The following is a 27,043-nucleotide window of genomic DNA, read 5'->3' as shown; positions in this document are numbered from 1 at the left end:
CTGTCTAAATCATGTCTGTATCCCTAAACTCAGTATTAATTCTGGTCACATCACGTAGAAACAACAAGATTTTGTTTCCAGATTTCAATTTAGTGCCAGATTATTTTTATTTTGCATTCCTAATCTTCCTGAAAGCAAATCCTTGCACAATGTCATACCTTTAATTCTATAGAACAGGATACTATACAGATTTGGAGAGGGGCTGGAGAGATGGGGATAAAAGACTTGGGTCAGAAGAAAACTAATTTGGTAAGCAATTTCAAGATTTCATCTTCAAAAGCTTTAAAACATTCTCCAATGCCAAGGAAAGAGTGAGAAATTTTGCCAAGGACTACAGGACCTGTTCTAGTGCCTAAGTCTCAACCCTAATGGTCCCTGAATCTCAATCTCTTTTCCCATTCTGTACATATGGCCTACTTTGGTTTTTTTACACTGCAAATGTTGTACTTGAAACATAGGTAAGATTCAGCCAATTCAAACCAATGAAAATTAGAACTCAAGTCTTTTTTCAAGCAGCTTTTTTTTTCTACCAGTTTCATAATATTCTGTAATTTGTCAACTTTATCATAGTTACATTCTCTTTATAAATTACATGGAACTATTCATGATAGGGCACAAACAGAAGTGTTTATTCAATTAATCCATAAAATCAGTTTTAGATATATAAGCCAGTTCTTCTCCATTTAAGTTGATTTTATTCTGGTTTCTTAATCAAAAGGCCTTATATCAAATTAAATGCATTAGAGAAGAACAATATCAGCTTTATTAACCAAATCTGTAATTTAATTTTTAAAAAATCAAGTTATTCTGACAAGAGCATTCTATAAATCTGTTGACTGTCTCTAATTATATTACTTCCTTAATTCTTCATTAATCAAGCTTGGTATTGGCTGTTCCATTATTCTGTTCAGAATTAAAGTCAAGATGACAAGCTTTTAATTAATTGGGTGATCCTGAGCCTTCATGTCAGTATTTTTAATGCTTGCTTTTCAAGGCATCTGGAGCTTTCCAGGACTGCTCCAGATTTTTATTTGAAAACAGCAAACAAAACCAGGTAACACTAAGAGGCTTTACAAGTCATTCTTATGTTTCTGGACCTACTGATCACCTGAGGTGTAACTTGATCTCAATTGCTGCTTAATATGCTCCTCAACTCTTTTTTAAAATAGAGGCTATTTCATTATCATTCCATACAAAAGCACCACATGGTCCATTCCCCCTCTCAGCACCAGCAGGAGGATTTACTGAGAAATAAAGTGAAGAGAGTGCAATTCACTCAGTTCTGCTTCATAGAGTCCAGGTTCAAATTAGGTAAAAAGAATTATGCTGCTCACTATTAAAACAAAACAAAACAAAACAAAACAAAACAAAACAAAAAAAAAAAAAAAGCAAACAAGAGTTAAATAAAACCCAAATATTTATCTAGCATAAGAAACTCCAAAGAATTCGTGCCTGTAAGAACCAGGGATTTTGAGAAGAATGAAATTATATCTCTTGGTAATGGCTTTGGAGAAAGACTCATGGGGGAGGAGAGGAAAATTATTGCATGCATTTGGTAAATCTCATCCACATCCCCTGCCACAGCACAGGCTTCTGGTACTGCTTTCCCCTTCCACTCAGCCCTCCATGTCTAATCCACACTACTCTGCCAAAAGTGCCAAAATAACTGAAAAATTAGTATGTTTCCAAAACACTTTAGTGCTGCAATGATCAGAGCACCTTAAAAAACCTTATTAAAATTTTCCCTGATTAATTTTTAATAGACTGATAAATGAAAATACAATAAAAGCCAGTCCTATAAAAGTTTGTTTTATTTATGTACTTACCAATTCTCAAACACTATAAAATTAATATTGCATTCTTGAACAGTTGAGAGACCTTAATTATGAAACCAAACTAAAGCATCAAACACACCAATCAATCATGCTAATAAAAAAAATAAATTCAGCTGAAATTAAAAATAGAAGTCGCAGTTCAAAAAAAGAGCTCTAGTCTTCTAAAAGAGAAAGATTATCTCAACCTGCAGTCATGTTTTTAAGAAGCAGACACAAACCAAAAATCTGTGAACATCAGTCCCATAATTTTGCAGAAGCTCTAATCAGGCTGTGAGTTATCTGGCCTGGGTGCACCCACAGCACTTTCAAGTGCTGCAATATGAATTATTGCCCATATCCATTCTTTTACAGCTGGAATGGGCACTGTGGATTAATGTACTGCAATATATTTTCTCGCCACAGACAGTGCTCGTCTCAGAAGTGTGATCTATTGACTAGTTACATGCACTTCAGATAAATCATGGTGGTCTCAGTGTGCTGTGGCATGCTCTGGTCTGGGAAAAGCCACCAAACAAACCAAGGTAAGGCAAGAGATAGAGAAATTGTTTAGGACAGAGGAGCTCTGTGTGGTGTGTGGTGCTGGTAGCTGCTCCTTGTCTTTCCCCTGCCTCTATCATACAGTGAAGGGGTATCCTGACCTTGTGTCCTTCACCAGAAAGAGAGCCAGTAACTTCAAACAGTCTCTGCTGTTTAAAACCTTGATTGACCAGTGTGTAAAGTGCCAGTGACCACAACCATGTCTTGCTGCAGGTTACTCATCCCTCCCTGCCCACTGGCAGAGACTTCAGAAAGAAGGCAAGAGAGGCTTTGAAATGTGGGTGGCCGTGCTAGAGGAGTCTACCTACCTAGGTCTGCTATCCTAAGTGAAGAGCGCCAGAGTGATTTACTGCTAAATATAATACTATACTAGAGAAAACTAGCCATCAACAAAACTCTTTCCAAAAATGAAGCACGAGACAATTCAGGAAACCCATGTCTTGTATAACATAGCATTTGCAATGTTGCAGGAAGAAAATTTCCAGTTAGTGCAGAGGGAACTTGCAGCTGCAAGTATCATATAAATGATACTAAGCAAGGCTGAATACAGCAAACAAAAAAAAGCTGAAAACTAATTTAGGCAAGGTCAGTGTCTGATCTTGCAGTTTACTGCCAATTCAACTGAGTCATCAGCATTGCACTCCTTTGAAAAAGAGGATACCATGCTTAATTTACACAATCTGACAAGAACTTGGCTGGGCAGTCTGCCTGGTCTCTTGCTAGGTAAGTCAGCTGCACTACAGTCCTTTCTTATGGATATAAGCATCATTAGGATTCTATATGTGGTATGGGTATCTCAGCAGTGGCAAGCAGCACAAAAAAGCAGAGCATGGTGGCTGGTGCCAGATGAAGGTCCAAATCAGAGGGCTCTTCTACAGGATGCCTTCTCAATAGCATTCTAGTATTCAGTCTTAATGGGAATATGATGAAGCTCCTTAGTCCAGACTTTTCCCACTGTTTTAACATCTCTTTGCTCTATCTCCCCATATCACACCCAGTTGGTAAATCTATATGGAACAAGACTCTGGTGCATTTGGAATCTGATAGCAAGACCTTAAATGGTTCCAATTACTACCTGGCCAAAAGGCCAGAAACAGTCACAAGTGCCAAATACATTTGTAAAAACAACAGCAACTTATAAATATTGGTGTAATGAAGGCTCTTCTGGAATGACAAATGTAAAATAATTTTTAAAAGTATCATATTAATTTAATTTTAAGTTGTTTATCTTTATTTTATCCTTTAAATGCATTCAAACTGTTAACAACAAAAATATGAGCAATAAAAACATTTAATTTAAGCACTCAAAATGTATTCATATTGCCCTTGAAGCTATAGTCTAAGTCCATAATAATACCTACTTTGAGGGAAATGAGATAAAAATTCTGCTTGAAACATGAAGACAGCTGTTTACTGTAAAGGTAAATATTTCTCTTCGTCCCTATTAAAAAATGGTTGAAAATTTTTAACTTATCTGTATTTTATTAGCTTTTAAAGTTTTAACCTATTGCAGTTGCACTACTGCAACAGACACAAATGAAGAGCACAGCTTATTTGCTCAGTGCTGTATATTCCACGAGCTCCTGTGATGTTGACTCTACCCCATTTTATAAACACATTGCCTCATATTCCTGAATTCTCTTGTAGAGCACGCAGCGAATCCAGGTCCCCACCCTGAACCCTCTGCCTTGGCTCTTTAAGTGCAAAGGCAACGAACACTGAATGAAGTAGCATTGTACACATCCCACATCAGCACATGGAGATTCTATACTGCAATGTCCCTCTCATTCCACTCATTTTAAAAATCATTTACAATTTTTATGTAACCACAACATTTTAGTTCTCCAGATGACCATGCAGGGTCACTTTCTCAATGGTGACCTCTCTGGGGTCCCTCTGTTATAAATCCCAAGACAATGATCAAAAGCCTTTGAGCTTGCTTTTGTTTTCCAATATTTTTCCATGCTCTGGGTTCTTTTGTTTGTTTGTTAGAGGGAAAATTCAGCAGTATCTTGTACTCTGTGCATATTGGTTTTGAAATTAATACATGTGGAAAATGTACATAAACATTCTGCACTTGAAAGGGCAGCAGAAAGCAGCCTAGCTCCCAAGTCTTCACCTGCAGGTGTTCATGTGCCAGTGATTGCATGACTGAACCAGCATCTCCTACTCTCCTGCCTTGAGGCTGACTGTTACCAATAGCAGGTCTCTGTGATGGATAATGATTTTGAACAATGAAATAACAATAATGACAATAGTAAAAATAATAATATCATTGATAAATATTTTTCCTTTCTCAGCTCTGATAAAGGTATAAAGCTTCCCCCCTGCCCTGACTCATTACATTATCAAAACCAAAAAAAATTGCACGCACACAGCACTCTTTTCTCCAACTGTTTTACAATTCTTCATGCTTTTCTGAAAAATCACACCCTTGTGCTGAACTTCAGTAAAGTAGGAGCAAGCAATTCCACTGTGTACATATATTAAGCTCTGGACAGGCTGAACTGTTGACCTCCTTTGCTGCTAAAATATCAGTTAATCATAAAACTGAGCTGTGAGCTGTTACTCAGAAGCAGCAGCACACATAAGAGAACAACTTCTAATTTAGAGTTGAAAAAGCAGGCTAAGTGGACAATTTTAGATTATCATGTCTTTTCTATACCCTGCCCCTCTCCCCTTACCCCCTCAAGGGAAGAAAGGCAATAACAACTCAGAGGATACACTCAGAAGGACAACACACCCCAGAGCCACAGAAAACAGCCTTCAGGATTACTCCTGGTTAAAGTGTTACTCTCTGCCTTTTGTTTTGGTGTTAGAATCCTGGAGAAGTGAATAATCTGAGCAATGACCCCAGGCAAGAGGTGAAGTCAGAATGAAATAAAGCTCAGGTGCCCAAGTGAGGACCAAGGGGGAGGCAGTACCCTTCAGCATCAGCAGCTGGGAACACAATACTTTGATCATATCATCATCGATGGTGCTCAGAAAAGGAAATAGCAAAGCATACACTTGTCTCTTACAGAGGATAATGTAAGAAAATAGTATTTTGCTTCAGATGTTTCAGACTTAAGCCATTTTAAAACCCTCATTTGTTTCATATATTTGATTGCTCAGCACTATCTTTAATCACAGACTGATAAAGCAACACATCTAACAAAATCACAGCACAGGAAAGATTACCTGGGAAGTGCCGGGTAGACAAACAGGCTGTCAGAGGACTTAACTGGTGGAAGAATTATCCCTCCATTAAAGAACAATTTTGTTTAGCATTAGTGGAAACATTTAGTAAATGAGTCACCAGACACTAGTTTTGCTATGAGGAAGACAGAAAATGATCTAAATACCTAATAATAAAAGTGTACATATGACAACGAGGTACGTATGCTCATCACTCAAATCACTAAGGAGTAGACTATATCTCCAGCAAAGCAGAGGACAACTGATCAATAATATGTTATTAAGAAATAGCATGAAATTATAAATATTGAGTGAATTATGGGGAAAAAGTATTTTAAACTTCATGTGAAAACAATGATGATATTTGCTTAAGCATTAAACAAACAGCAAGCAGAATACTAGCTTATTCTCATTATTTTTTCAGCGAGTTTCCTGTTGCTGCTACTTGGAATGTAAACTTTAATCCCAACAATCTCATCAGATCCACATTCACTAATGCATGCTTTTTAATCTGCATAGAGAGCAGTCAAACTTCATGCTAAAAATTAATTTATTTCCCACCATTCCATCTGATACTGAGCAGATAATCAATTAAAACTTCTTTCGGAATTTGAAGTAATGTGTATAAAACTTATGGAAAGACAAAATTGACAAAGAGCATTGACAGAAAAGAGAGTATCTGTCTGAAAAATAAGTGAGCTTGTCAGAAATGAGAATTAGGAATAATTGAAGAAACTCCAGAAAGAAGATATTGCTGCAGACATGTCATCTAATATAGCACAGTAAATCACCTGCCAGTCACTGGTACAATACTGGCAGCAGCAGAGACTGCAGGGTGAGATATTCCATTATTACCTTTGCCTTTTCTTATAAATCTTCTCTTTAGAAGAGACTAATTTTTATGTTTATAATTTGCCTTTTACAAGCAGACTGTAAGTATATATAGCCAAGAAAATCATACTGACGAGGACTTGCAGTTATCTATCAGAAGCCTTGGGAGAACACTGCAAAAAAGGGTCTGTCTCATTTTCCAGACAGGTGAGGAGGCAGCAGGGTGTTCAATCTGCTTCTGTCCCTGACTCACCGCTGATGCTGGGCACAATATTTCAGTCTTCACAAACCCTTGCTGACATACCTTCTTCTAACTGAAACTAGCTAATAGTAACAATTATTTGCCTTCAGTTTAAAGGAATAGGAAAAATCAGTTTTATTGCAAGGTAAACAGCTTGAAATGTTATTATTCAAATAATGCTGTCACAGAAATTTCAGAATTTTCAAGGTTTTTTTTTGATCTGCTTACTTTCAGAGTGGATTAAATTGAATTGAATTTTTTCTTAAGCGAGACTAGATTTTGGGGTCTTACATGTGAGTGTTATGCAAAAAAAAATTAAAAATAAAAACACACAAACAATAACACTACTTCCCTAACAGGCTTCTAAAAATATGTTACAAATTCATTACTTCCTTTCCCACTAAAAATCTTTACTCTGTCACAACCTGGGAAAATTAAGTTACATTTTTACAAGTGCTAGGAAAACAACCTGAACATTTCAATTTGTTACTCTCAGCTCAGGTTCTTTAAAACAGAAGCAATTTTCCAGTTCCTACTTTTTCAGAAGAATGTCTAAACCAATTCTGTGCAATAAACCAATACTTTAACTTTACTTAGATCTCAAAGACTCACACCTTAACTGAAAAAGACATAGAAATCTTTCTACTTCACTGGAAAGACAGTCTAAATTATAAAAACGATCACAAACTCCAGAAGATGCTTTCAGTTTAGTCTTACCCCAGCTTCTGACATCAACTTCTATGAGCAATTCCAAAAAAGATTCTCTAATTTTCTGGAATTCATACCCACTGATCTAGTCTGCTAGAATTTCTGGCTTCTGATCCAGACCCTGACACTCTTCCTTAAGTAAACAAAATGAGTGGTCTTCCATCAGAGATCTTTCTTCAACTTGTAAAAAGACTATGTATATTTCTGATTCTCATATGCACATATATACATGACACATGGAAACCTGAGACTCCCGCTTGTCCTTCTGATTACTTTAATGCAATTTTGAATAGATAGTTATCAGCACTCTTTGCTAAATCTAATACTGAGTAACTTTAAAATGCTGTCAGGCCCTAGAAGTCCTGAGACTAGGAGAGAAAACCCCACAATTAAATTCATGCTTATTTTCCTCACAGTCTGAGATTCAAATCTATAATTTTTCTCCCCTGTAACTATGAGACGTAGCTATTATCTTTCTTCTTGTGAAAGCTGAGATTAAAATAACTTTAGTAGCTTTAGAAGGAACAACATATAATACAAGTTGACAGTGCTTAATTTTACTGGTGCTGGCCACGCAGGGGCACTAATAAACAGGAAGCAGACTGCAGGGCTCAGCAGCACATAATTTTGGTGATAGTGGTCAAAAATGGAGAAAACACTCTATTTGTATTTTCAATTGTAATCTACTGTTTAGAGAATCATAGAATATCCCGAGTTGGAAGGGACCCACAATACTCATTGAGTCCTACTCCTAGTACTGTACAGGAGAGCCCCAAGAGTCACCATGAGTGTGAGAGCATTGTCCAAACACTTCTTGAACTCTGGCATGCTTACTGCTGTGACCACTTCCCTGGGGAGCAGTCATAGTTAGAAATTTCAGTGTCTGTATTATATAGCTGGAGATTCTGTCAGGCCATGTGTAACTGCTTGGGAAAAGGCAAATTATGCAGAAGTACACTATTTTATTTTTTTTTTTTCATGATTCTATTTCTTAAACATATCCTTTTTTTTTCCCATGCAATTTGCTTTATGTACAAGTTTGCTTAAAATGAAATTGAAAATATGAAGGTGAAGAAACAAGGAGGTCAGGACTTTCCAGAAATCAAGAAGTCCCCTTCCTTACATCATGACAAGAAGCAAAATGTTTTCTTAGATTTTTGACTTCCAGCCTCCTAATCTAAGGGTTAGCAACCTAGACAATGACCAGGCAAAGAAGAGGACACAGCAAATCCTTACTGATCCAGAAACTTGGGGATCCTGTGGGTGTGAAGTTATACTTGTATCCTGATACAAGTTAATTAATTGCCAATCTATCAAATCATAAAGTAAAAGGCTTGGGTTTTTTGTCAATTTTTCCAGAGCAACACTCACCGGCACACTTGGTCCTGGTGATGAGTGGTGGTCCTGGCTGCCCCGTCCCACCTTCGCCCGGTCTGGTGAGCAGGACGCGAATCTCATATTCGGTGTCAGGGTCCAGGTGCCAGAGCTTGTAGGTCGGTGCGTTGACCGCGTGGGTCTCAGTCCAAGTCCCCGATGTCATCCGGTACTCCACTTCCTTCAGGATGATGGGGCCGTCCCCAATGATGGAGTTGGCATTCAGCTGGATGAGCAGGTACGTAGGCCCAACGCCCAGCAGCTGGGGGGGGGCTATTGGCCGAGGTGGCTCTGCAGGGGAGACAAAAAACAAGCCAGAGATAAAACAAAAGCTGGAAAACCCACTAAGAGGAGGGTTCACTACACAGGGAGTTGTCAGAGTTTGGTCAGCAAAGATTCCAAGCCTCAGAAACAAATTCAAACTGACATTAATGATGAAGCGCTGAGGAGAATTTCAGCTGATGGAAGTGAGTGGTGCACTACTGTGATCTGTTCAGTGCTGTATTTTCCTTTTGAAAATCTCAGCTAGAGACCACAAAATCCTGTATGATTTATATATTGCTGCTGCTTGGGATTTTTTTCTGAAAAAAACTATGCTCATTTATATAATTTACTATACCAATAACTTGAGATTTTCTTTTATTGACTGAAGCCACATTTGCACTTTCCTTATAGAAAGAGCTGCAAGAGATGATACACTACCCCTGCACAGAATATTCTTAAAAATGAGTATCACTGCAGTTAATCTGAAATCCACCAGATGCTGTTAGGGAAAAGGATACAGATACCTATTACAGGCATTCAGAATACTGAGAACTAAGCAAAGCTGCCAGGAGAATGACAAAATAAAGACATATGGCAACAACATATAATATTTTATTCTTTAGTAAGTTACTACTGATTTTGAAACTTGAACAATAGGATGTGTGCTGCCTTTTGTCATCCCCTCTTCTCTTCAGCTTCTGCCTCCCTACATATTTCAATGCAGCTGCAAAGTGATACAGGTAATGACAGACCAAACAGGAAGGGGTGGTCCCCCCTACCCTGAGAAACGTTAACATAGAAACATTGCCTCAGCATGATTTGTTTTAGGAAACAATCACAAGCAACAAGTATTTTTCTAATAAAATTAATTCACTGATAAACATGGAAGGTTCATTTTCATTCCAGATGGCTCATATTTCAGCTAATTTGTTTCAGTTAATTAGGCAACAATGCTAAATTCAGTGCACACAGGGGTTTCACACAGCAGTGATGCAGAGCTAACAAATCAGCAACTCTGAGCAGGTAGAGGGGCTCTCATGGCCAGTATATTAAAAATAACTTTTAACCCCAGCCCATAGGATTTCCCTTAGCAGGGGACCCTTACATTCTACACAACAGAAGTAAAGACACAGATGCATTACATGTATTCTGCCTCCCAGAGATGATCCCACCAGTGTCAATGACAGGACACATGGTGGGGAGCGGGGGGACCTCCTCTGACATCCCATCTTCCCTGCTTGTGAAGTTCAGCTAGTGACTTCCTGGTTGTATCTTCAGCAGCAAAGCTTCCCTTCTAGGTACCACAGCTTGCTCCAAACAGTATATTTACCAGCTCTATAAGCAAACAAGTTTCCCAGATTTTGGCATATATCCTGCGGACTTTTTTCTAAATTAACTGCTTCTCAAACCACTCATTTGGGAGACCAGGGAGTTTGTAGCTACACATATAGTGGCTGTAATGGGAGCTGATTTTTTTCCTCCCAAAGTGAAAAGGTGAATGCTCCAAGATGTTTCCATTTCTGCTTCAGGATATACAAAACTATAGAAAGTACCTCAATTAATTATTAATATTTTACCCCTCTTTGGCAATAGATGTGCTTATGAATAAATTTAGATCCCTACCTGCATCAAAGCTCAGAAATGCAGCTGGGCATAATGAGGGCAGTTTATTTGCTGTGGAGCTAACATATTAAATGTCAAACTAATGTATTCTAAGGTCAGTGTATATTATAGCAGAAAACATCATCACTGATGAGCATGATGCACTACCAACTGCAAGTTATAAATTTCTAAAACATATGGCTATGTTTAGAAGCATACACTTTGATTAAGAGCACGATTATCACAAATAAAACCTCACATTAATGAGACCATTGCCTATTAAGTTCTTATGTTAAGAAGTAAAGCACATTCTTATATTAGCATACGCATTTTGTTTTTAAGCTCTTGAGGCCAAGGAGACTTATTTATAAAGTCTCTCCTAGTTCCAATAAATTATGCATGAATTTTAATCAGTTAGCAAATGAACAAGTAATTGTTCTGCAGCATTATTAATATTCTTCATAATACAATATACAATCAGAACCAGAGGTGAGGTGCAACCAGAAATCCCAAAAGTACACTAAGTATCAACTGAAGCATGCAATCCCAATATACCAGGATAAACTTTTCTGATGTTACCCAATTAGCTTTCTATTAATTATTCCCATTCATTATTCTATAACCACATCTCCAATTATAATTTGAAATCACAATTTCCTTTGGTATATACAGCAACCTGAAACTTTTACAGTTTTAAAAGTGCCACTGATAGCTAAAAAGGTAGAACAAAGGCATTATTAATGTTTTGGTTGCCAGTCCCATAGAAAATATCACACATACCAACAATACTTTTCTTTCAGTGAGTTTTAAAACACAATTTACGTCCTTCAAGGAAGGACGTAAATGTTGCTGGCTTTTTTTACCCCAGCAATCTGGGTCCACCTGTAGTAAATAATCCAGTTTCAGAGTGCCCTGAGAAGACAGTCTGCCAAAAATGAAAAACCTCTTATATGAGGCATGAAAAATAAAAGGAGATGCATGAAAAAGTACCCTAAAGAAAATCACCCTCTAAGAAGTTTGATCTGGCTTATAAATAACATGAAAACTCAGCTTCAGCCAAGCCAGGTGATGGCTTAGGTGTTCAGAGCCTGGATTAGAGGAAGAATTGCAGGAGGCTGAGGCTCACCAGGTACCCACCACAGCAACTTCCCTCCTGCCTGGCCCTGTCAATGCACTCCAATGCAGGTGGCCCCTACTCAGATGCAGTTTTTGGCTTCCAGTCACCTAGACCTAAAGCCAGGTGAGGCAGTGCAGTGGTGTCTCTCCTTGGGACCTGTTCATTGCAACTCAACTGGAGAGTTGTGCCCTTTATTTCTGCCAAAAAGAATCCGCTTTCCCCAATTATTATGAGGAGATATATGGCAAAGGCACATAGCTCTCCTATTCCTAGCAATCAATTTTCCTTGAGCTCAGTTCCCTTTTTCTCAGCCATGAACTCTCTGCATAAAGCCATAAGGTTCTAAACAATAATTTATGAAAAAAAAATTTCAGCCCATAGAGGGTAGAACTCATCGGTAGAATCATAATTTTAATAGGTATTTAAGATAAACAAGTTTGATCAAAGATCCGCATGGTGAGTTTCATTTCTTTCTTTGCTAAGCACAAAATTCAAGATTCCTTATCCAATGTAACTAGTTTAATTACTGATTCATTTTCTGACTATATTTTTAGCCAGTGCATAAAGGTGTTAAATCTGACGAAATCCCTTCCACTTTTCATGACCACTAACATCTCAGAAAGACTATATTAAAAGACCACTTGTACATCTGCAAGACATTCAATAAATGAAAGTGTTTTCATGCATAACATGTTGCAATATTTGGTCAGCTCTGGTTTTGACATAAAATGCCCACAGCTAGGGTAATAAAAAATTAAGACTGACATTTCGTCAGTACTAAGTTCTCATTCTGCTGAGCTACTAGCAGTACATTATGCTCACATCAGTATGTATATGACATTGTATATTAAGTGTAGTGTGATATTTAGGCACCAATGACTAGAATAAGCATGCAGCTTCAACCTTCCCTACCAGTCTTCCTACAGTTAAGTGTTTGTGTCATATTTTTAATAGGAAACACTGTATGCAAATAATTACACATTCACAGACAGAAAAAAACAACCAGAAAAGGTCATTAGTGTTATTAGCATAGTCACTAATATACACAAAATTTCCAATATTCTCAAGTAACCTATGCATACTATACTACATTGCCCTCCAAGATTAAACACTTCCAAAGTTTAAAATAAAGGAAAGTAGTTTCATTTGTATCTACTTGCAATTATATACTGTTAATGATTAGTTCAAAGCAAAAAAAAAAAAAAAAAAAAAAAAAAAAAAAAAAAAAAAAACACCAAAAACAAAACAAAACAAACCACAAACAAACAAACAAAAAAAACCAAACAAACAAAAAACCCAGAATTCTACATATTGTTACATTTTGGAGGAAAAGCTGGTACTGGATGCCAGCTTTATGTGTTTTAAAAAGTATTGAAAACCAGAGGAAGTAGAAATATTTGCTTAAAATTTGAAGAACCTGAATGACATTTAGAAGAAAAAGTTATAGCAGTCAAGTACTAGCAGAGAAACAACATTCTTGGTCTTAAAAGCTGATTAATCCTGCAGAAAAAAAAGAATTAACAAAAATTCAAATAGTGTATATTAAGCCACAAATGAAACAATGAGACTAGTAACTGAAGAAGAGTAACAATAGGAAATTCTCCATTCTCTAAATTATAAGCTGGAGGAAAAATAGAAGATGTTTCTCATACAGCTCCAAAGAAGTATAACTGAAAGAAATTATGTAGTCATGAAGGTGGTGACAAAATGAATTATGAAGAGTTTGAAAATAATAACAAACCTGACTGGAGACTTAGAGCCCAAACACTGTTTTGTGTTTTTTATTTTTGCAAAAATCATTCTGCATCTGGCATATCTGTAATTCAACTCTCCAAAATTGTAAGGAAGTACTGCTCTAACAGGAAAAAAAAAAAAAAAAAAAAAAAAAAAGAATTTAAGACAAATAAGTTTATTTTGGACTTGGCCTGTCTGCAAGGACACCTGGCTGTCTTCTATGCTGACAGAAGCCTGACAAGACCTGCCACCCCTTAGCACCAACACAAGGTGTATTAACAAACAGGAGACTTTGCCAGCTAAGGGGAAAGCATTACAGAAAACAGTGCTTGCCTGATAAGAAATTATTCTGCTCAGTTAAAAAGCAGGTTTGTGCAGAGGACTGAGGGACGCCAAGCTGAAAGCACAGACCTGATGAACAGCAGAGGTATCATGAACCTTAAAGTCACAGAAAGCCTCTGCACTTTATTTTTAAATTTTCAACAAGATCTCAAGTTTTCTCCTTCTGTGCATGACAGACTACACTCACAGCTGAGTCTGCCACCCTATACACTCCACCTCTAGTGAGTAGTTTGGTCCTTAGTGGTTTTGCTGCATAACACATTGAAGATAAATTAAAAACCACCAAAGCCTATGCTTTGAATAGTTTGTGCAACCCATTAAGGACATTTCAGTAATGGAAGATAAGCACTCTCCTTGGCTTTTGAAAACTAGGAAATACAAAAAGACTGAAAAAGAAAAAAAAAAAGCCAAAAAAGTAAGGATGTGGCATATTTTCTTTTTCAGAATTATTAAAAACACAGTTCTAGGTCTACGTACACCAAGACCTCCTAACCACTAATCCGACTTCACTTGGGAAGTCCAATAAACGAAATTACATCAGGACAATATTAACTACCCAATTCATAGGTGCAGACACACCACAGCCTTAGGTGAGAAATGCTGCCATTAGGGACTTAGCTCGTGGGATTTTTGCCTGCATACCACATAGTGGTGCTTACTTGCTTTTCTCATCTCAGCAGCCCACCTTATTCTTGTGACAAAGGAGAAGAACAAGTGCAAGCTTATTCTCAGCCAGACACACTATACATCAGCTACATAGATTACTCCTGCCCAAAAGAAACAATGCATCTGAAAAACATCAGAATAAAGGACTACGAGCTCAACTGCTGGGCATAGCACATTGCAGAGGCTGCAGGAAAGCACACTTTCTTAAACCATCTGCAACCCTCAAAAAAACTCACCTTGGAGAAGTTTTGCAATCACCTCCACTACTGCAAGACCAAATGATACTGAGAAATTAACACAATAAAAATCCAAACAGCTGCAAATCCTTTGGAGCTCTCACAAGCTTTGGCCATTTAATTAATAACTCCCCAAGCCATCGCTTGGCTCTTCTCTTTGTTCATAAACTTGTTTACCATTTTCTTAATAAATTTTTTTTGTGGGTTTTTTTTTTTTTTTTTTCTCACAGTGGACAAAAATATCTCTGTTTGTCAACTTTAACTCATTTTAACAGGCACTTTATTTTTCTACATTGTTAACAATTGTACATTGTTAATTTTTTTTCTGATAGGAAAGTTTCTATTGTTCCCATATTTGTCTTCTACAGGTAGCTTGGAGCAAGCACTGTACTGGTGGAGAAGGCAGCAAAGACTTTTTTCATAAAAATAACTAACTTAGACATATTACACCATAGAGTTACTTCTTCATGTAGAAATCAGTAGGCTTTTACAGTGATGTGTTCCATATAAAGACCCACCTTTATTAAAAAAAATAAATTAAAAACCACACAAAACCCACAAACAAATGAAAACAAAACCCAAAAGCAAAACAAAAAAAAAAAAACCCAAAGCCAAAACCAAATCAGACTCCAACACAATCTAAAACTAATTCTGGCTTATCTCAGCTGCTGTCCTGTAACCATAAGTGATGGTGGCTGCACGAAGAAACTTCTACAGCTCATGATTTAAAATTCTGCTATAAAGATTTTTCTCAAACTCTTTTTTTTTTCTTTCCAATTCCACTTATGTTGACTTTATTTCTCTGACTTCAGAAAACCATTTCTGTGACTTTAAAATAGAATTTATCACAACGGCATAGTATTTGGCACTAGCGGCTAGTCTGGAGGTGGAGACACGATACCTACAAAATGTTACATTTTAATTAAGAGAGTTAGTTGTCTGGAACAAAAGAAGTCGTTCTAAGTAATGGCTTAGTGACCAGGTGGTATCAAGTGATTTATCCAACTCTCTTCAGAGAGTGTGCAAGACCATTTTCATTGTCTTTTATTACTTGAAATGGAAAAAGTGAAAGGATCAATTTTAAATAAACATTAAAAATAAATATAACATTGAAATTCAGGTAACTACCTAGAGAATCAGTCACTGGAGAAAAAACAGCAACAAACAGAAATGGCAAATTGAACAGTGAGCTCACAATCCTGGTTTAGGTAGGGTACTGACATATTTCAACATAATATCTCTAATTTGGGGACTGCAAACAGGAATAGTATGTCACAAGCTCACTTCAAACTACTGTTTTAGCTTTGAGCACCTAATATATAAAGTTTGTGTCGTAGATATAACAAAGTCTGCAAGCTCATGCAGCTAAAATGTATTTAATTTAGGTGACGTGGCAGTTAGTGACCACCTAAAGTGCTGAAATAGGAATTATTTCAACAGTGAAAACTGCTAACTTCTGCATAGTGATGTTATGTCCTATGCATCACCGTGGCATTTTATTCACCTTGATTTGAAACACCACCACGTTCATTTTATTATCTTCCTTTAAAATAAAGGAACAGTGTGCAGCTTTAGCATTGTCAGCAAAAACTGTAAACAAGGTTAAAAACATGCCCAGCCTACATGTAAAAGAAAAAAACAAAGTCTGTCTAAAAAATGGAATATGTCATCTCTCTACACTATTTATGATCAGGACACATGCCTATTTTTTGAATGATAGTAGGCTATGTTACTATGGGAATCAATTAGAAGATTATGACACCTTTTGTCAAAAAGATTGCATTGTATTAAAGACATTTATGCAGCACACTCCTAGAGGAAAAATGAATAAATGTTAGAAAAAGAGGTACCTGTAATGAGAAGACATTCAAATTTTAAATAAAAAAAAATTTAAAAATCAGTCAGCATAAATGAGTCAGCTGCAGAAATGTCTCCAGCAAAGAGTTGATCAAAATGACTTCATTATCCACATGTATCAGTAATGCCCTTGAGATCTCAGTGTTGAGATTACTGTTGGAAAGAAATATTTTATCTGCTTCATTGTCAGGAACCAGCAGGTTGAAAACTGAATTGAATGCCTTCTTCAAAATTGGTACCTCCCAAGAAAGAATTACTCTCAACTCTACAAGGTTTTGCAATTTGACAATACTGGAATTGCATGCACATCCACATGCTGTCAATGGTGAGAAGGAATAAAACCTGAGATTACAGAAAGAAAGCCTGAAGAAGAACAAAATATTGTTTTAGGGACTCTAAATTTTTGTTTTACATGGAAATACAATGTGTGATGGGAATATATTTATTTTCTAAGTACTTGTATTAATTTAACTTTTATTTAATTTTAAGTCTGAGCTGGTCCAGTAAAATGAGATTATGAAGATTTTTGCATTATTCTTTTATCTATTGATGCTGTAGTCATGCTCACACACTCAATTTACTGCCTAAACAACCCAAATAATAGAAAATTTCTGATGGACAAATTTACAGAGACATATTTATAATCAAACTCAAAAAGTTCAAACATCTGCAACAAAACCAGAGCATTTCAATAGAATTCAGTGAAACAAAAATAAATAAAGAAATAAATAGATAAAAATAAAAAGAGGAAAAAGAAAAAAGAAGAACTAACATAGATTTACACCTCACAAGCTCTACCTATCTATAAAACTTGAAAGCTGAAAAAGTTCACACAGACAGCACTTCTCTGTCCTGGAATTCTCCTTTATGCCTTATTTTGGAAGTCACATTATAACCTGCCAGCACTTTCACAAATTTTTATCACCAGCTCTCCTGCATGCCTTTTAAATGGCAGAGAGAAAATGTGTCATGTGCTGTTGGGATAGTAGCATCGTGAGACAGGATTTAAAATTGTATCATGCTCTATAAATGCAATGAGCTGTACACATCCTTGCACCAGAAGGGTACTGAACTCTTCAGTACCTGCAGATGGGAGGAACAGCTGGCATGGCTTTGGCTTCCCAGCATTTACAGCTGTATTTAATAGCAATTACAGAAACTTAAGCGTGTAAGAGATGAGACTGATTTTATTATAACCATTAACCCAAACTATGGGTTAAATTATTGATGCACAGAGAGAGCTGGGGGAGGGGAGGGGGAAGGGTCACACACTTATTATTAAAGCAAGACCTAATTAATGCACAGGGGGCAGAGATGAACAGAAAACCTTCCCCTTCAGACTGGCAAGGCATTCTTCAAAGTTCTTTGTCAGGTATCCCATTTCACAGATGGTAAAAGCTTTCTGTCAGCACTTGAATACTACCATCAGAGGAAAAACTGATACAAGGTAATATAAGGGTTACACCTTAAATATTATCTACAGAGATTTTGTGCGTGCTCAGCCTATGCAAATCTATGGGGAGAAATGACAGAATTCATCACCACTTTTGAGCAAACTTATTTTTAAGGTGCTGTTTTTTCACTCAAATCCCTCTCTTTCTATTCATAATCTTTTCTAAGACACATATAGATGTTCCCACCAGCAATGTCTTCACATTTCTTATTACAGCATGTCCAAATATTTCTTGCCAAAAATGCCAGAAGGCAGCCCACTGGAATGACAGAGAAGGGGACTAATTTTAGGAGGCACTGAGACACTTCCCTCAATCTATGCAATGAACCAACAGAAACCAAAATGGTTTTTACACCACAGTTTTACATCACAGATGTGAAATACACATCATCTAACACACACCTCAGAGGGCAACCCTACTCCTCCACTCTCCACCACCACTGTTGCTTGCAGTCACTCCTCTACACTACATTCACAGTAGTTTAGGTTTAAAACTGATCTTGCAGGCATGTACATGGAAGTTCCCTGCTTTCCTAGGTCTCTGCAGCAACTCCAGTGGTTTGAGACAAAAGCCGGTGTGAGCAGAGAAATAGAAGGACAAGTTCAGGCTCCTGAGAGGGAGGAAAATGGAAGGCAAGGATTGAGACTACCTTTTAAGAAGGTGCTGGCTACTATATCTGCTTTTACCATGAAAGCCAGCCTCAGAAAGGGGCAGGGGGTTAGAGGTGGCCAAAAGTAACCACCATCCTTGCCACAGCACCCGGATAGATGTTAAGGAATACCTATGAAATGAGGGTAACAAATCAGCTGCCATCCACTCCATTGCCAAATGGATTCTGAGTGTGATGAAAAGTCTGAAAGAAATTTCTAGAGAAACAAATCAGAACAGAAAACCCCACTAGTTCTGTATGCTAATAAGATCTTTATGAGATATTATGATTTTATATGAGTTGATTAAAGCTTATTATCTTTGTTTTGTTGCAAAGAAGGTACTCCCCAAGAAGAGTAAGAGCCTAAATTTTGCATTTTATTTCAACTGACACAAATATTTAATTAAAAAAAACACCTTTTTTTTGCTCTATTATTTTAACCATTCTAAGCTATCTTATAAATTTTTTGATAAGCAAACTTAAGAAGAATACACAGCTTCTTATTCTGCTACTGCATGATTTAATTCTTGAATATGATAGTAATCAACATTTACTTAAGCTGGGCTGGTACACTGAAAGTTCTGGAACCAGCCTTGTGTATTCACATAAGAAAGGCAAATAAAATCAACAACTCTACAAAAATAGTAAGAGAAGAAATTATTAGGGCAGAAATTGTACAGTACAGCTTTTCTCTCCAAATACAAGATCCACTGGTAATAATACAGTTTATAATAATATGCACCATTGCGGAAATTGCTACCTTCAAATATTGCACAAGTAATCTATGTTGTTTACTACATTTTGATGGCCTGTGCATAACAGGCATTTTGTCAAAGGCTGGGTTTTTGTTGGTTCTGCATGTTGAACCAAGCACCTAAGCATCACAAAAGGTTTGGAGACAAAAAAAAAATCAGTTATCACCGTATTACCAGTTAAACAGATAGCAGCAATACCTTAAAGGAGCCCTCACAATTTACAGAAGTGTTGGTAACAAAAGTATGCCATCATGGGGGAAAAAAACTTGTGCAATTTTACCAGCAAGCTCTGTTAGCCTGAGTACCCAAAGCTGGGAGTACTTTTTCAGAAATTTTAAATACTGTTTTTGATGAAGACAAGCAGAGTTATGATTCTTCCTGCTGAATTCTAAAGTTCTGCCTCAAACTTTTAATGTGAGACTGTTCTTTGAAGAATCAAAGAACATTTATTTGCTTTTAAATAACTGCAAGTACCAAGAAACTTCTCTCATGGGACTTGCTATCCCTCTGAGAAAAGTGAGTTTGAGACATAAAAAAACCCCATTTTTTGTCAACTCAGTCAGAGGATTGGTGAAGCTGCCCCACTGAACTCTTTTTAGGCTTCTACCTCTCAATACACATAATCTTGCCTGCTCTCAAGAAAGCCTTCACTTATTATTCCTCCTCCACCTGTAATGGGAAAGGCAAGCTGGACTTAAAGAAAATGTTCAGAATAGATGAACATAACTTTTTTCCAAGCATAAGAAGCCACAACACAACATTCTGAAATTTAAAAAAAAAAATCCCCTAAACCTTCTCCTTTTCATTCAACTTAGTGTTTTTCTTTCCAAAATTCACTAGAGTTTCACTCTAAGAAGTTCTTTGTCACTGTACTGAGAAGTCAGCAATCAGCAAGGTTTGTATCTCTGAGTTCTCCCCACTTGGCACAGCCTCTTTTCCCAACTTCTGAGGCATATTCTCAGGGTGCAAATACTTCTCCTTAGTACCCACATTCAGCCAGTGAAATTCAGGGACTAGGCAATCCTGAGCATGAAGCCAATTATGGCTTTTTCCAGTGTTCAGATAATCCCTTTCTCAGGGCCACACAAGTACAGGAAATCTATTTTATAGTTAACTTCGGTTACAGTCAAGAATATGGAGGTACCACAGACCAATCTCATGCACACATATTTTATTGCTTTCTAAGTGCAGTGACTTATAAATTGGAAACAGAATAACTCCATATACACACAAAAAATCCAAATCTTTCTCCTTTGGAAAGAAATGGGCCAGAGAGGCTGAGATTTCTTTATGGGGAGGAAGGGGTGGGTGTGTATGTGTGTAGCAAAACAATAAGATGGCAAGGTTAAGATAAAAACATTCATCCAATTTCAGAAAATAGATGCAAGAAAAAACATTTACTTTAATATTTCCAAAATGACATTTCGATTTTTCAGCCTAGTTGCATGTGAGGCACTAGATAATAAAAAGGAGCATTCAGAACGAAATTCAGGATTTTAGAGAAGACACTTAATCTCTCAGCATAAGGACATTGCACATCCATTCCTCTTGTCTGACTGGAGTCAGAATTTCTGCAGAGATTCACCATTTCCAAGGACAATACCTTACCCTAAAGGTTCAGAGATTCTCAGAGGAGTCTCTACAGCCCTCCTTTTGAGGCTGAACCATTTTCCTAAACATTCACTAAGTCATACGTCTACCTGCAAAGCCAGTAAGAAAACATGGGGTTGTAGTGATGGCTCCAATTAAAGCAGTAGCCTTGTCTGCTGTGCTACATAGCTGCAGGTATTTTTGTGAATAGTCACATCCAGCTTTTCTTGTTTTCCTTAAAATACTGCAGAATTAAGAAATCAAATGGCAAATAAAGTCGAAGCTGATAAATACAAAGGAGTGCATTGAGCCTTATGAATCTCTTATGGACTCTAAATCAGTATAATCAGACAGGAATAATATTTCTGTTGGGAATTTCAAGACCATGTCAGTTCAATTCAGACAAAAAAATAAGATATCAGTGATTATTAAGAAAGCATAATATCTTGTGTGATTGTGTAAACTTGTAATGTTCTCTCATCTAAAATAAATTATATAGATCTGGTCTTCCTATATCCTGGGAGATGAGCCAGAAGAGAAGGCCAAATAGAAGTTATTGAAGACCCAGGACAACTTCCTATATGGAAACATTTAATCGATCTGCAACGCTCAACACAAAAGAATGATGACTGAAGGAATACATGGTAGATGTTTATGAAATGACAAGTGGCATGAAACTGATTAATATGGAATGACATGCTATTTCTTGGAGTGAAAATAGACAGCAGCTTTAGAGGGAAGTACATTCTTCCGTAAATAACTTGAGCTAATTGTGGGAACTCATTGCTCCCAATTGCGCAAGTTCAGAAATTATTTCACAAATTTGTAGGTTTATCATGAATATTACACACATGATTCATTGATATAGTCTCTGGCTTGATAAATCTTAAGCTGTAGATGGCTAGATGCTCAGTGATATATGGAGTGCCTCTCTCATTCTTACATCTCTCCCCAAGCCTACTCATTAAACTAAGAAAGTTTTGGCCCAGCAGCAATGTTTTCTGAAGTCACTATCATGTTCCCCAGAAGTAAAAAAAGCCAAGAAAATGCTGCTAGCTGTCAAGCTACTCATTGAATACTGGACAATATTGGAAATAACCCATAGGCTTCAGTCCATGTAATCCATTATAGATGAGCGCCCTCTGCATAGAGCTACTAATGATCCAGCTATCTTCTTTCAGAGTGTGGATGGTGCATGGCTGTGTGGTCACATATCCTTCACATTTAATTATATTAAAGGTTTTTATTATTATTCTGATGCCTGAATGGAGAGCTCTAAGTTTTAAAACAAAAGCTACTTTGCAGAGCCAAAGCAATATAAGCTAACCAGCTGAAAACAGATTAATTTTCTGTTGATTTACATCCCTGAATGGTTAATGAAATATAGATCCAGTAAGAAACCATAATTATGTTGTACCTTCATTAAGTCATTCCACATACATCTTATGAAGTTTTTTCATATCCCAACATAACTTTAATGTGTGGGGAAAATGATCAGCAAAGGTAAACAAAGGCAGCAATTAAAACAGCTTGTTTTGAACTCACTCAATTCTTCTCATTGCAGGCCAATCCATGAGTAATACTAGGGCTTACAACTCTTAAAATACCTTAAAAGAAGATAAAACTACACTTTTCTATGCAGCCTCTCCTGCCAAAGCAAAATGTTTTGCCCTGCTATCTGCCTTCATTTCACAGGTAGTTGTAATACTTACCTGCACTTCCTTCACAGGTAAGTATTCTAACTCTAACAGTATTTATACTTTTCTTGGCCCAAATAATTTATCTTTCTTTCTCTTCAACACATTAAGTAAAAAATGGGTAACAGAAGCAGGCCAGTAACATTGCTGAAGCTCAAAGTATCCTTTGAAAGCACTAAAGAGACCAAAACATTTTCCCTTTGATATGTTGCCTAATTTTTCTCAAATTATTTAATGAAGCGCTTCTCTTCATGCCCCATTTACATCATATAATAATCAATCATTAAAAAGCCACAAAACATCTGTTATTCAATCCATGGCACTTTTCTCACCCAAGTTCATAATCTTTTGCTATTCAGTATACTATTTTTGCCTTTATATTGTCTTTTCTCTTCTATGAACACCTTACCTCTGGTTGCCTCACTCCTTTCAAATGCCCTTTCGAGAAACTTGAATTACTTCTAATATTGCAATCAGTCACTTTTTCTTCAGTGGAAGAATATTTTTAATTTAGATTCCACAAATCCTTTAACAAGAATGCATTTTTCCCCCACTTTTTTTCTTTGGCTGAAAATTTCAAATACTTTTCAGAGCAGCACAGTGATGTGCACATAGTTGTCTTTCTTACTATTCATTGAATACTACTGATAAAACAACTACACTGATATGTTTGCTTTTCCATGCTTTAGTCATTCCTATACAAATCATTATAGCTTACTTCATTAGTATATTGCTGAAAAGCCACTCCAAGTGTTATTGTATTTATGTATTTAAGTGGCCTGATTAGCATTCTGAAATTAAACCAGTTCAAGATAAATATTTTACTTATCTTTCTTTTTCTTTACCTTTCTTTTTTCTGGTTGATTTCTTCCTCTTCCATACCAAGTCCAGCTGTTTTTTTCCCATAACAACCCAAAAATGAGGTTTACTGTGGGTTTTTCTATTCAGGCCTATTACATTAAGGCCTATCATTCTGGTATCTGGTTATCTCCTCAGCTATGACAAGATAATGTGGGCTTGAGGGAACATACTTGTATCTCCTGTCAGTCCCTTTCTGTTATATCAACTCCTCTAAAGGCACGTTCATACAAGGAAGCTGCTCCCAAAGAAAACCCCCAAGACAACAGTGTTTATCTCAGGAACTATTCCACACTATAATACCCTGTGGGCACAAAGATTTTTGCAGCACAGTGTAATCCACCTGCAAAGCAGGCTGAGGATGCAGTTTAACATTATATCTAAGCCAACCCAATATGACCACATCATTGTGGGGAGTAAACTACCACCTCCTCTCTGGTTTTTCCATATTTTCCAGACCAGTGGTTCTACAACTAGCATATTAATCTCTCATAAAAAACACCCACTTCTTTCTACAGTGTCAGGGTTTTTTTTTTTAATTTGGGTCCCCAACCAGCTCACTAGAGAGAGGGCCAAGCATGCTTCTGATGTAAAAGAAGAGGAAATAGGGGAGTCGGAGAGAGAAAAGAGAGGTAGGACCATGCCTTTTGTTGCCTCTTCTGTAATATCAGATGCTGTTGCATATAAACAGATATTGTCCATGCCTACATATATCTCTTAAGGAAGGGTCCAACAAATAAATAAACAAATAAATAATTGGTGTATGCATCTGTTCATGAGGCACAGAATCAGTCAATAACAGGGCATGCAAGAAATTCCTTCACAGATTAGGAAGCTTCATAAATTATAGCAATATGGGGATGCATTTTTCAGCAATGAGGTTGAAACAAGACCAAATGGTGAATGACAGGTTTCAGCTCTTTACTCAGTGCAAGTCCCTCTGGAAAGGTTCTTCTGTAACATTATGCTATGAGTCAAAACAGGATTCTTGTAATTGAAGAATTGGTTCAATTATTCCCACTCAATCAATTAAAATTCCAGAATCATGTGAAATTTTTAATCCACCACAGGAATTCTGTGAACTCTGCTAAGCAGGTGATAACTCCCAGCAAATTTCGATAAGGAAACCTCATGTGTTAAAGCCCTGAAAGTCATCTGAGTTGGAAGTGCAGGAAGGGCAAGGACACTGAACTGATACCCACAGGAAACAGACTGTAGGTACCTGGTCCATTAATTTCTGTTAATTGCCTGAGAGCTCAACTTAGCATCATTTGCTTCCACTTGGCATCTGCTTAGTCAGTTGGCCAGAAGGCTGTCTTCTTACTCAAATATATTTCATCTTAATTATCAGAAGTCCTAATGATGCAAATGTCTTAGGGGACAGTCTCCTTAATAAGGTGACTGTTCGGCACACACGTTCCCCTGCCTGTCCCCTCCATTTTTTGCAATGTAAGTAATAGCACCTGCACACAACATTCCATTTCAGAGCAAGAACATTGTCCTTCTTTCATGACATATTTCTAAAAATTCTTTGTTCCAGCCTGGAAGCACTGACAACCACTAAATTCCTGCTTTAGGGTTTGTTTTGGTAAAAAGCAGCAAAATCTGGATAAAACAAAACATTAATTAAACCATCCTATCTGTCTGCAACTCCAAAAAGTTGCTTTGTCAGCTTCTTGAAACCATCACTTGATTTGGCTTGAATGAAAAGCCAGCCTGTGTTCTCTCTATCAGTTCTTTAATCTCTTATAATATTATTCAAAGAAGAGGCTAAAGCCATTACAGGAACAATTGAAAGTAAAAGAACGAGGATCATTTTGGTTCTAATTATGAAAATGTCACTGATAATGACAGTAATTTGGAGGGAAAAGAAGTGTCAGTAGGGCACAATTCTTTGTGTTGCATAGTCCACATACCTAGTTAGGGGTCAAGTAGGTGTTGGAGGTGTTCCCAGGAAAAATAAAACTCATTAAATATTTCTTTAGGCAGCCATGTTGAAGGAAAAATGCAAGAGGAAGGTCAAACAGAATTTTAAAATGGCATGAGGAGATAGATGAAGACAAAGAACTTAAGCAATAAAAAGTAAAAATTGAAAGGTAGAGGCAGCTTCCCACATAAAACAAAGACAAACATCAGGAAAGATGAGAAGTCTGTAAGCCTAAACTCAAAATACATCTTAAACATGTCTGCAGCCAGACAGAATACAGACACAGTCCAAATTTTTTTTCTTAAAGTGTCCAATTATATTACCTTTTGGAAAAGGAGCTATTCTTTCTAGTAAAACAGACTCTTTTATCACCTTTCAGTTACCTCATTGTCATTTTTTGGCACATTCAACATGACGGCATTTTCCCTGCTTCACTGAGAGAAGTAGCAACCAACAGGTAGGGCACAAAAGATGCAGACTAAAATCACATTGCAGAAAGTCCAGAGGTGAAAAATAGGGGGGAGGAAATTAAATAAACAGAGAAGGCATTGGCAAAAGTGAGGCTTGCAGCATGCTATACTTGTGAGAACTTGCAGATGTCTTCTCCTCTTCAGTGCACGAAGGTGGCCCAGTGCCACGCTGCATACATTAAAAGCAGGAACTGTGCCTCAGCATCACATATTAGAAAAACAAAAGAAAACAACAAACCACGCTGCAACTGTACCCTGAATGTATCTGGCTGGTAAAATGAAGCTGGGCTTCATGCACTGCCAAACAGCTGCTCCTTTCTACTGCCAATAAAAAGAAGGGGAAAATATTGCAGTGGCTGATGATGTAGCCCACAGATCACAAGCTTGATCACACTAAATGTATCTTGTTTTTTCTAGGACATGCAAGTCATCCAGTCGAAAAGAAGTGGAAAGTTGAAAAATAAATCATTAGTCAAGACATTTCCAACTGCTGTCAACACAATTCAAAGTCTGAGAAAAGTTCAAAGCAAGCATTAGACGTCATGAGACTTCAATCTCAATTTTTAAGCCAAAGAAAAGCATCTAGTTTACCCCATCTCCCTTCAAAAGTGGCAGCCTTTATATCTCCAGTTGTTAAAAAACACAACTTAGGTTACCATGAGGCTGCCAATATAAGAATAAAGCTGAGATTTTCACATAAACTCAGAACTGAAACTTTAGGTAAAAGAAGTAAAACAGAAAAAGAAGTATTTTTAGACTTAATCCTTATTGGATGGTGAAATAGATCAGGAAAATGATACAATATACTATTCTTGATTTTCTCAGGAAATGAGTAAGCCAATTTACTAAAGTAAGATAGCTTTACTAAAAACACATATGGCATTGATGCCTTGTAGTATTTTACCTAGTGTCCACAAACAGGTACAGTTCCGTATGGCTTACAGGATCTACCACAAGATAGGCACAAGGACCAAAAAGCTAATATAAATATAAAAAAATTGAATAAAAGATTCATCTAGATTCCACAAACTATAAGATGTTTTATACATTCAAGTAAAGTTCAAATTCATTTATCTTATAATCCATTTACTTATGGAAAATTCCAGACAAAAACTCTAAATT

The 27,043-nt window shown here is 36.9% G+C and overlaps 1 protein-coding gene across 6 annotated transcripts in view; it reads right to left on the bottom strand.

The window, feature by feature from the left end:
* PTPRK (protein tyrosine phosphatase receptor type K) overlaps window positions 1-27,043 on the bottom strand; it is a gene marked incomplete at its 5' end in the record, with an annotated part of 380,851 nt that overhangs the window by 153,257 nt on the left and 200,551 nt on the right. For all 6 annotated transcript variants that reach the window (XM_083857316.1, XM_083857317.1, XM_083857318.1 and 3 more), the window contains one exon: window positions 8,701-8,994. In XM_083857316.1, coding sequence (XP_083713442.1) covers window positions 8,701-8,994 — 294 coding nt within the window. The remainder of the gene's footprint in view (window positions 1-8,700; window positions 8,995-27,043) is intronic.

Source organism: Zosterops lateralis (assembly GCF_965231275.1).
Source record: "Zosterops lateralis genome assembly, chromosome: 3".
Classification (NCBI taxonomy): Eukaryota; Metazoa; Chordata; class Aves; order Passeriformes; family Zosteropidae; genus Zosterops; species Zosterops lateralis.
Note: the sequence above shows the minus strand (reverse complement) of the source record. Positions and strands in the feature narration are given on the sequence as shown.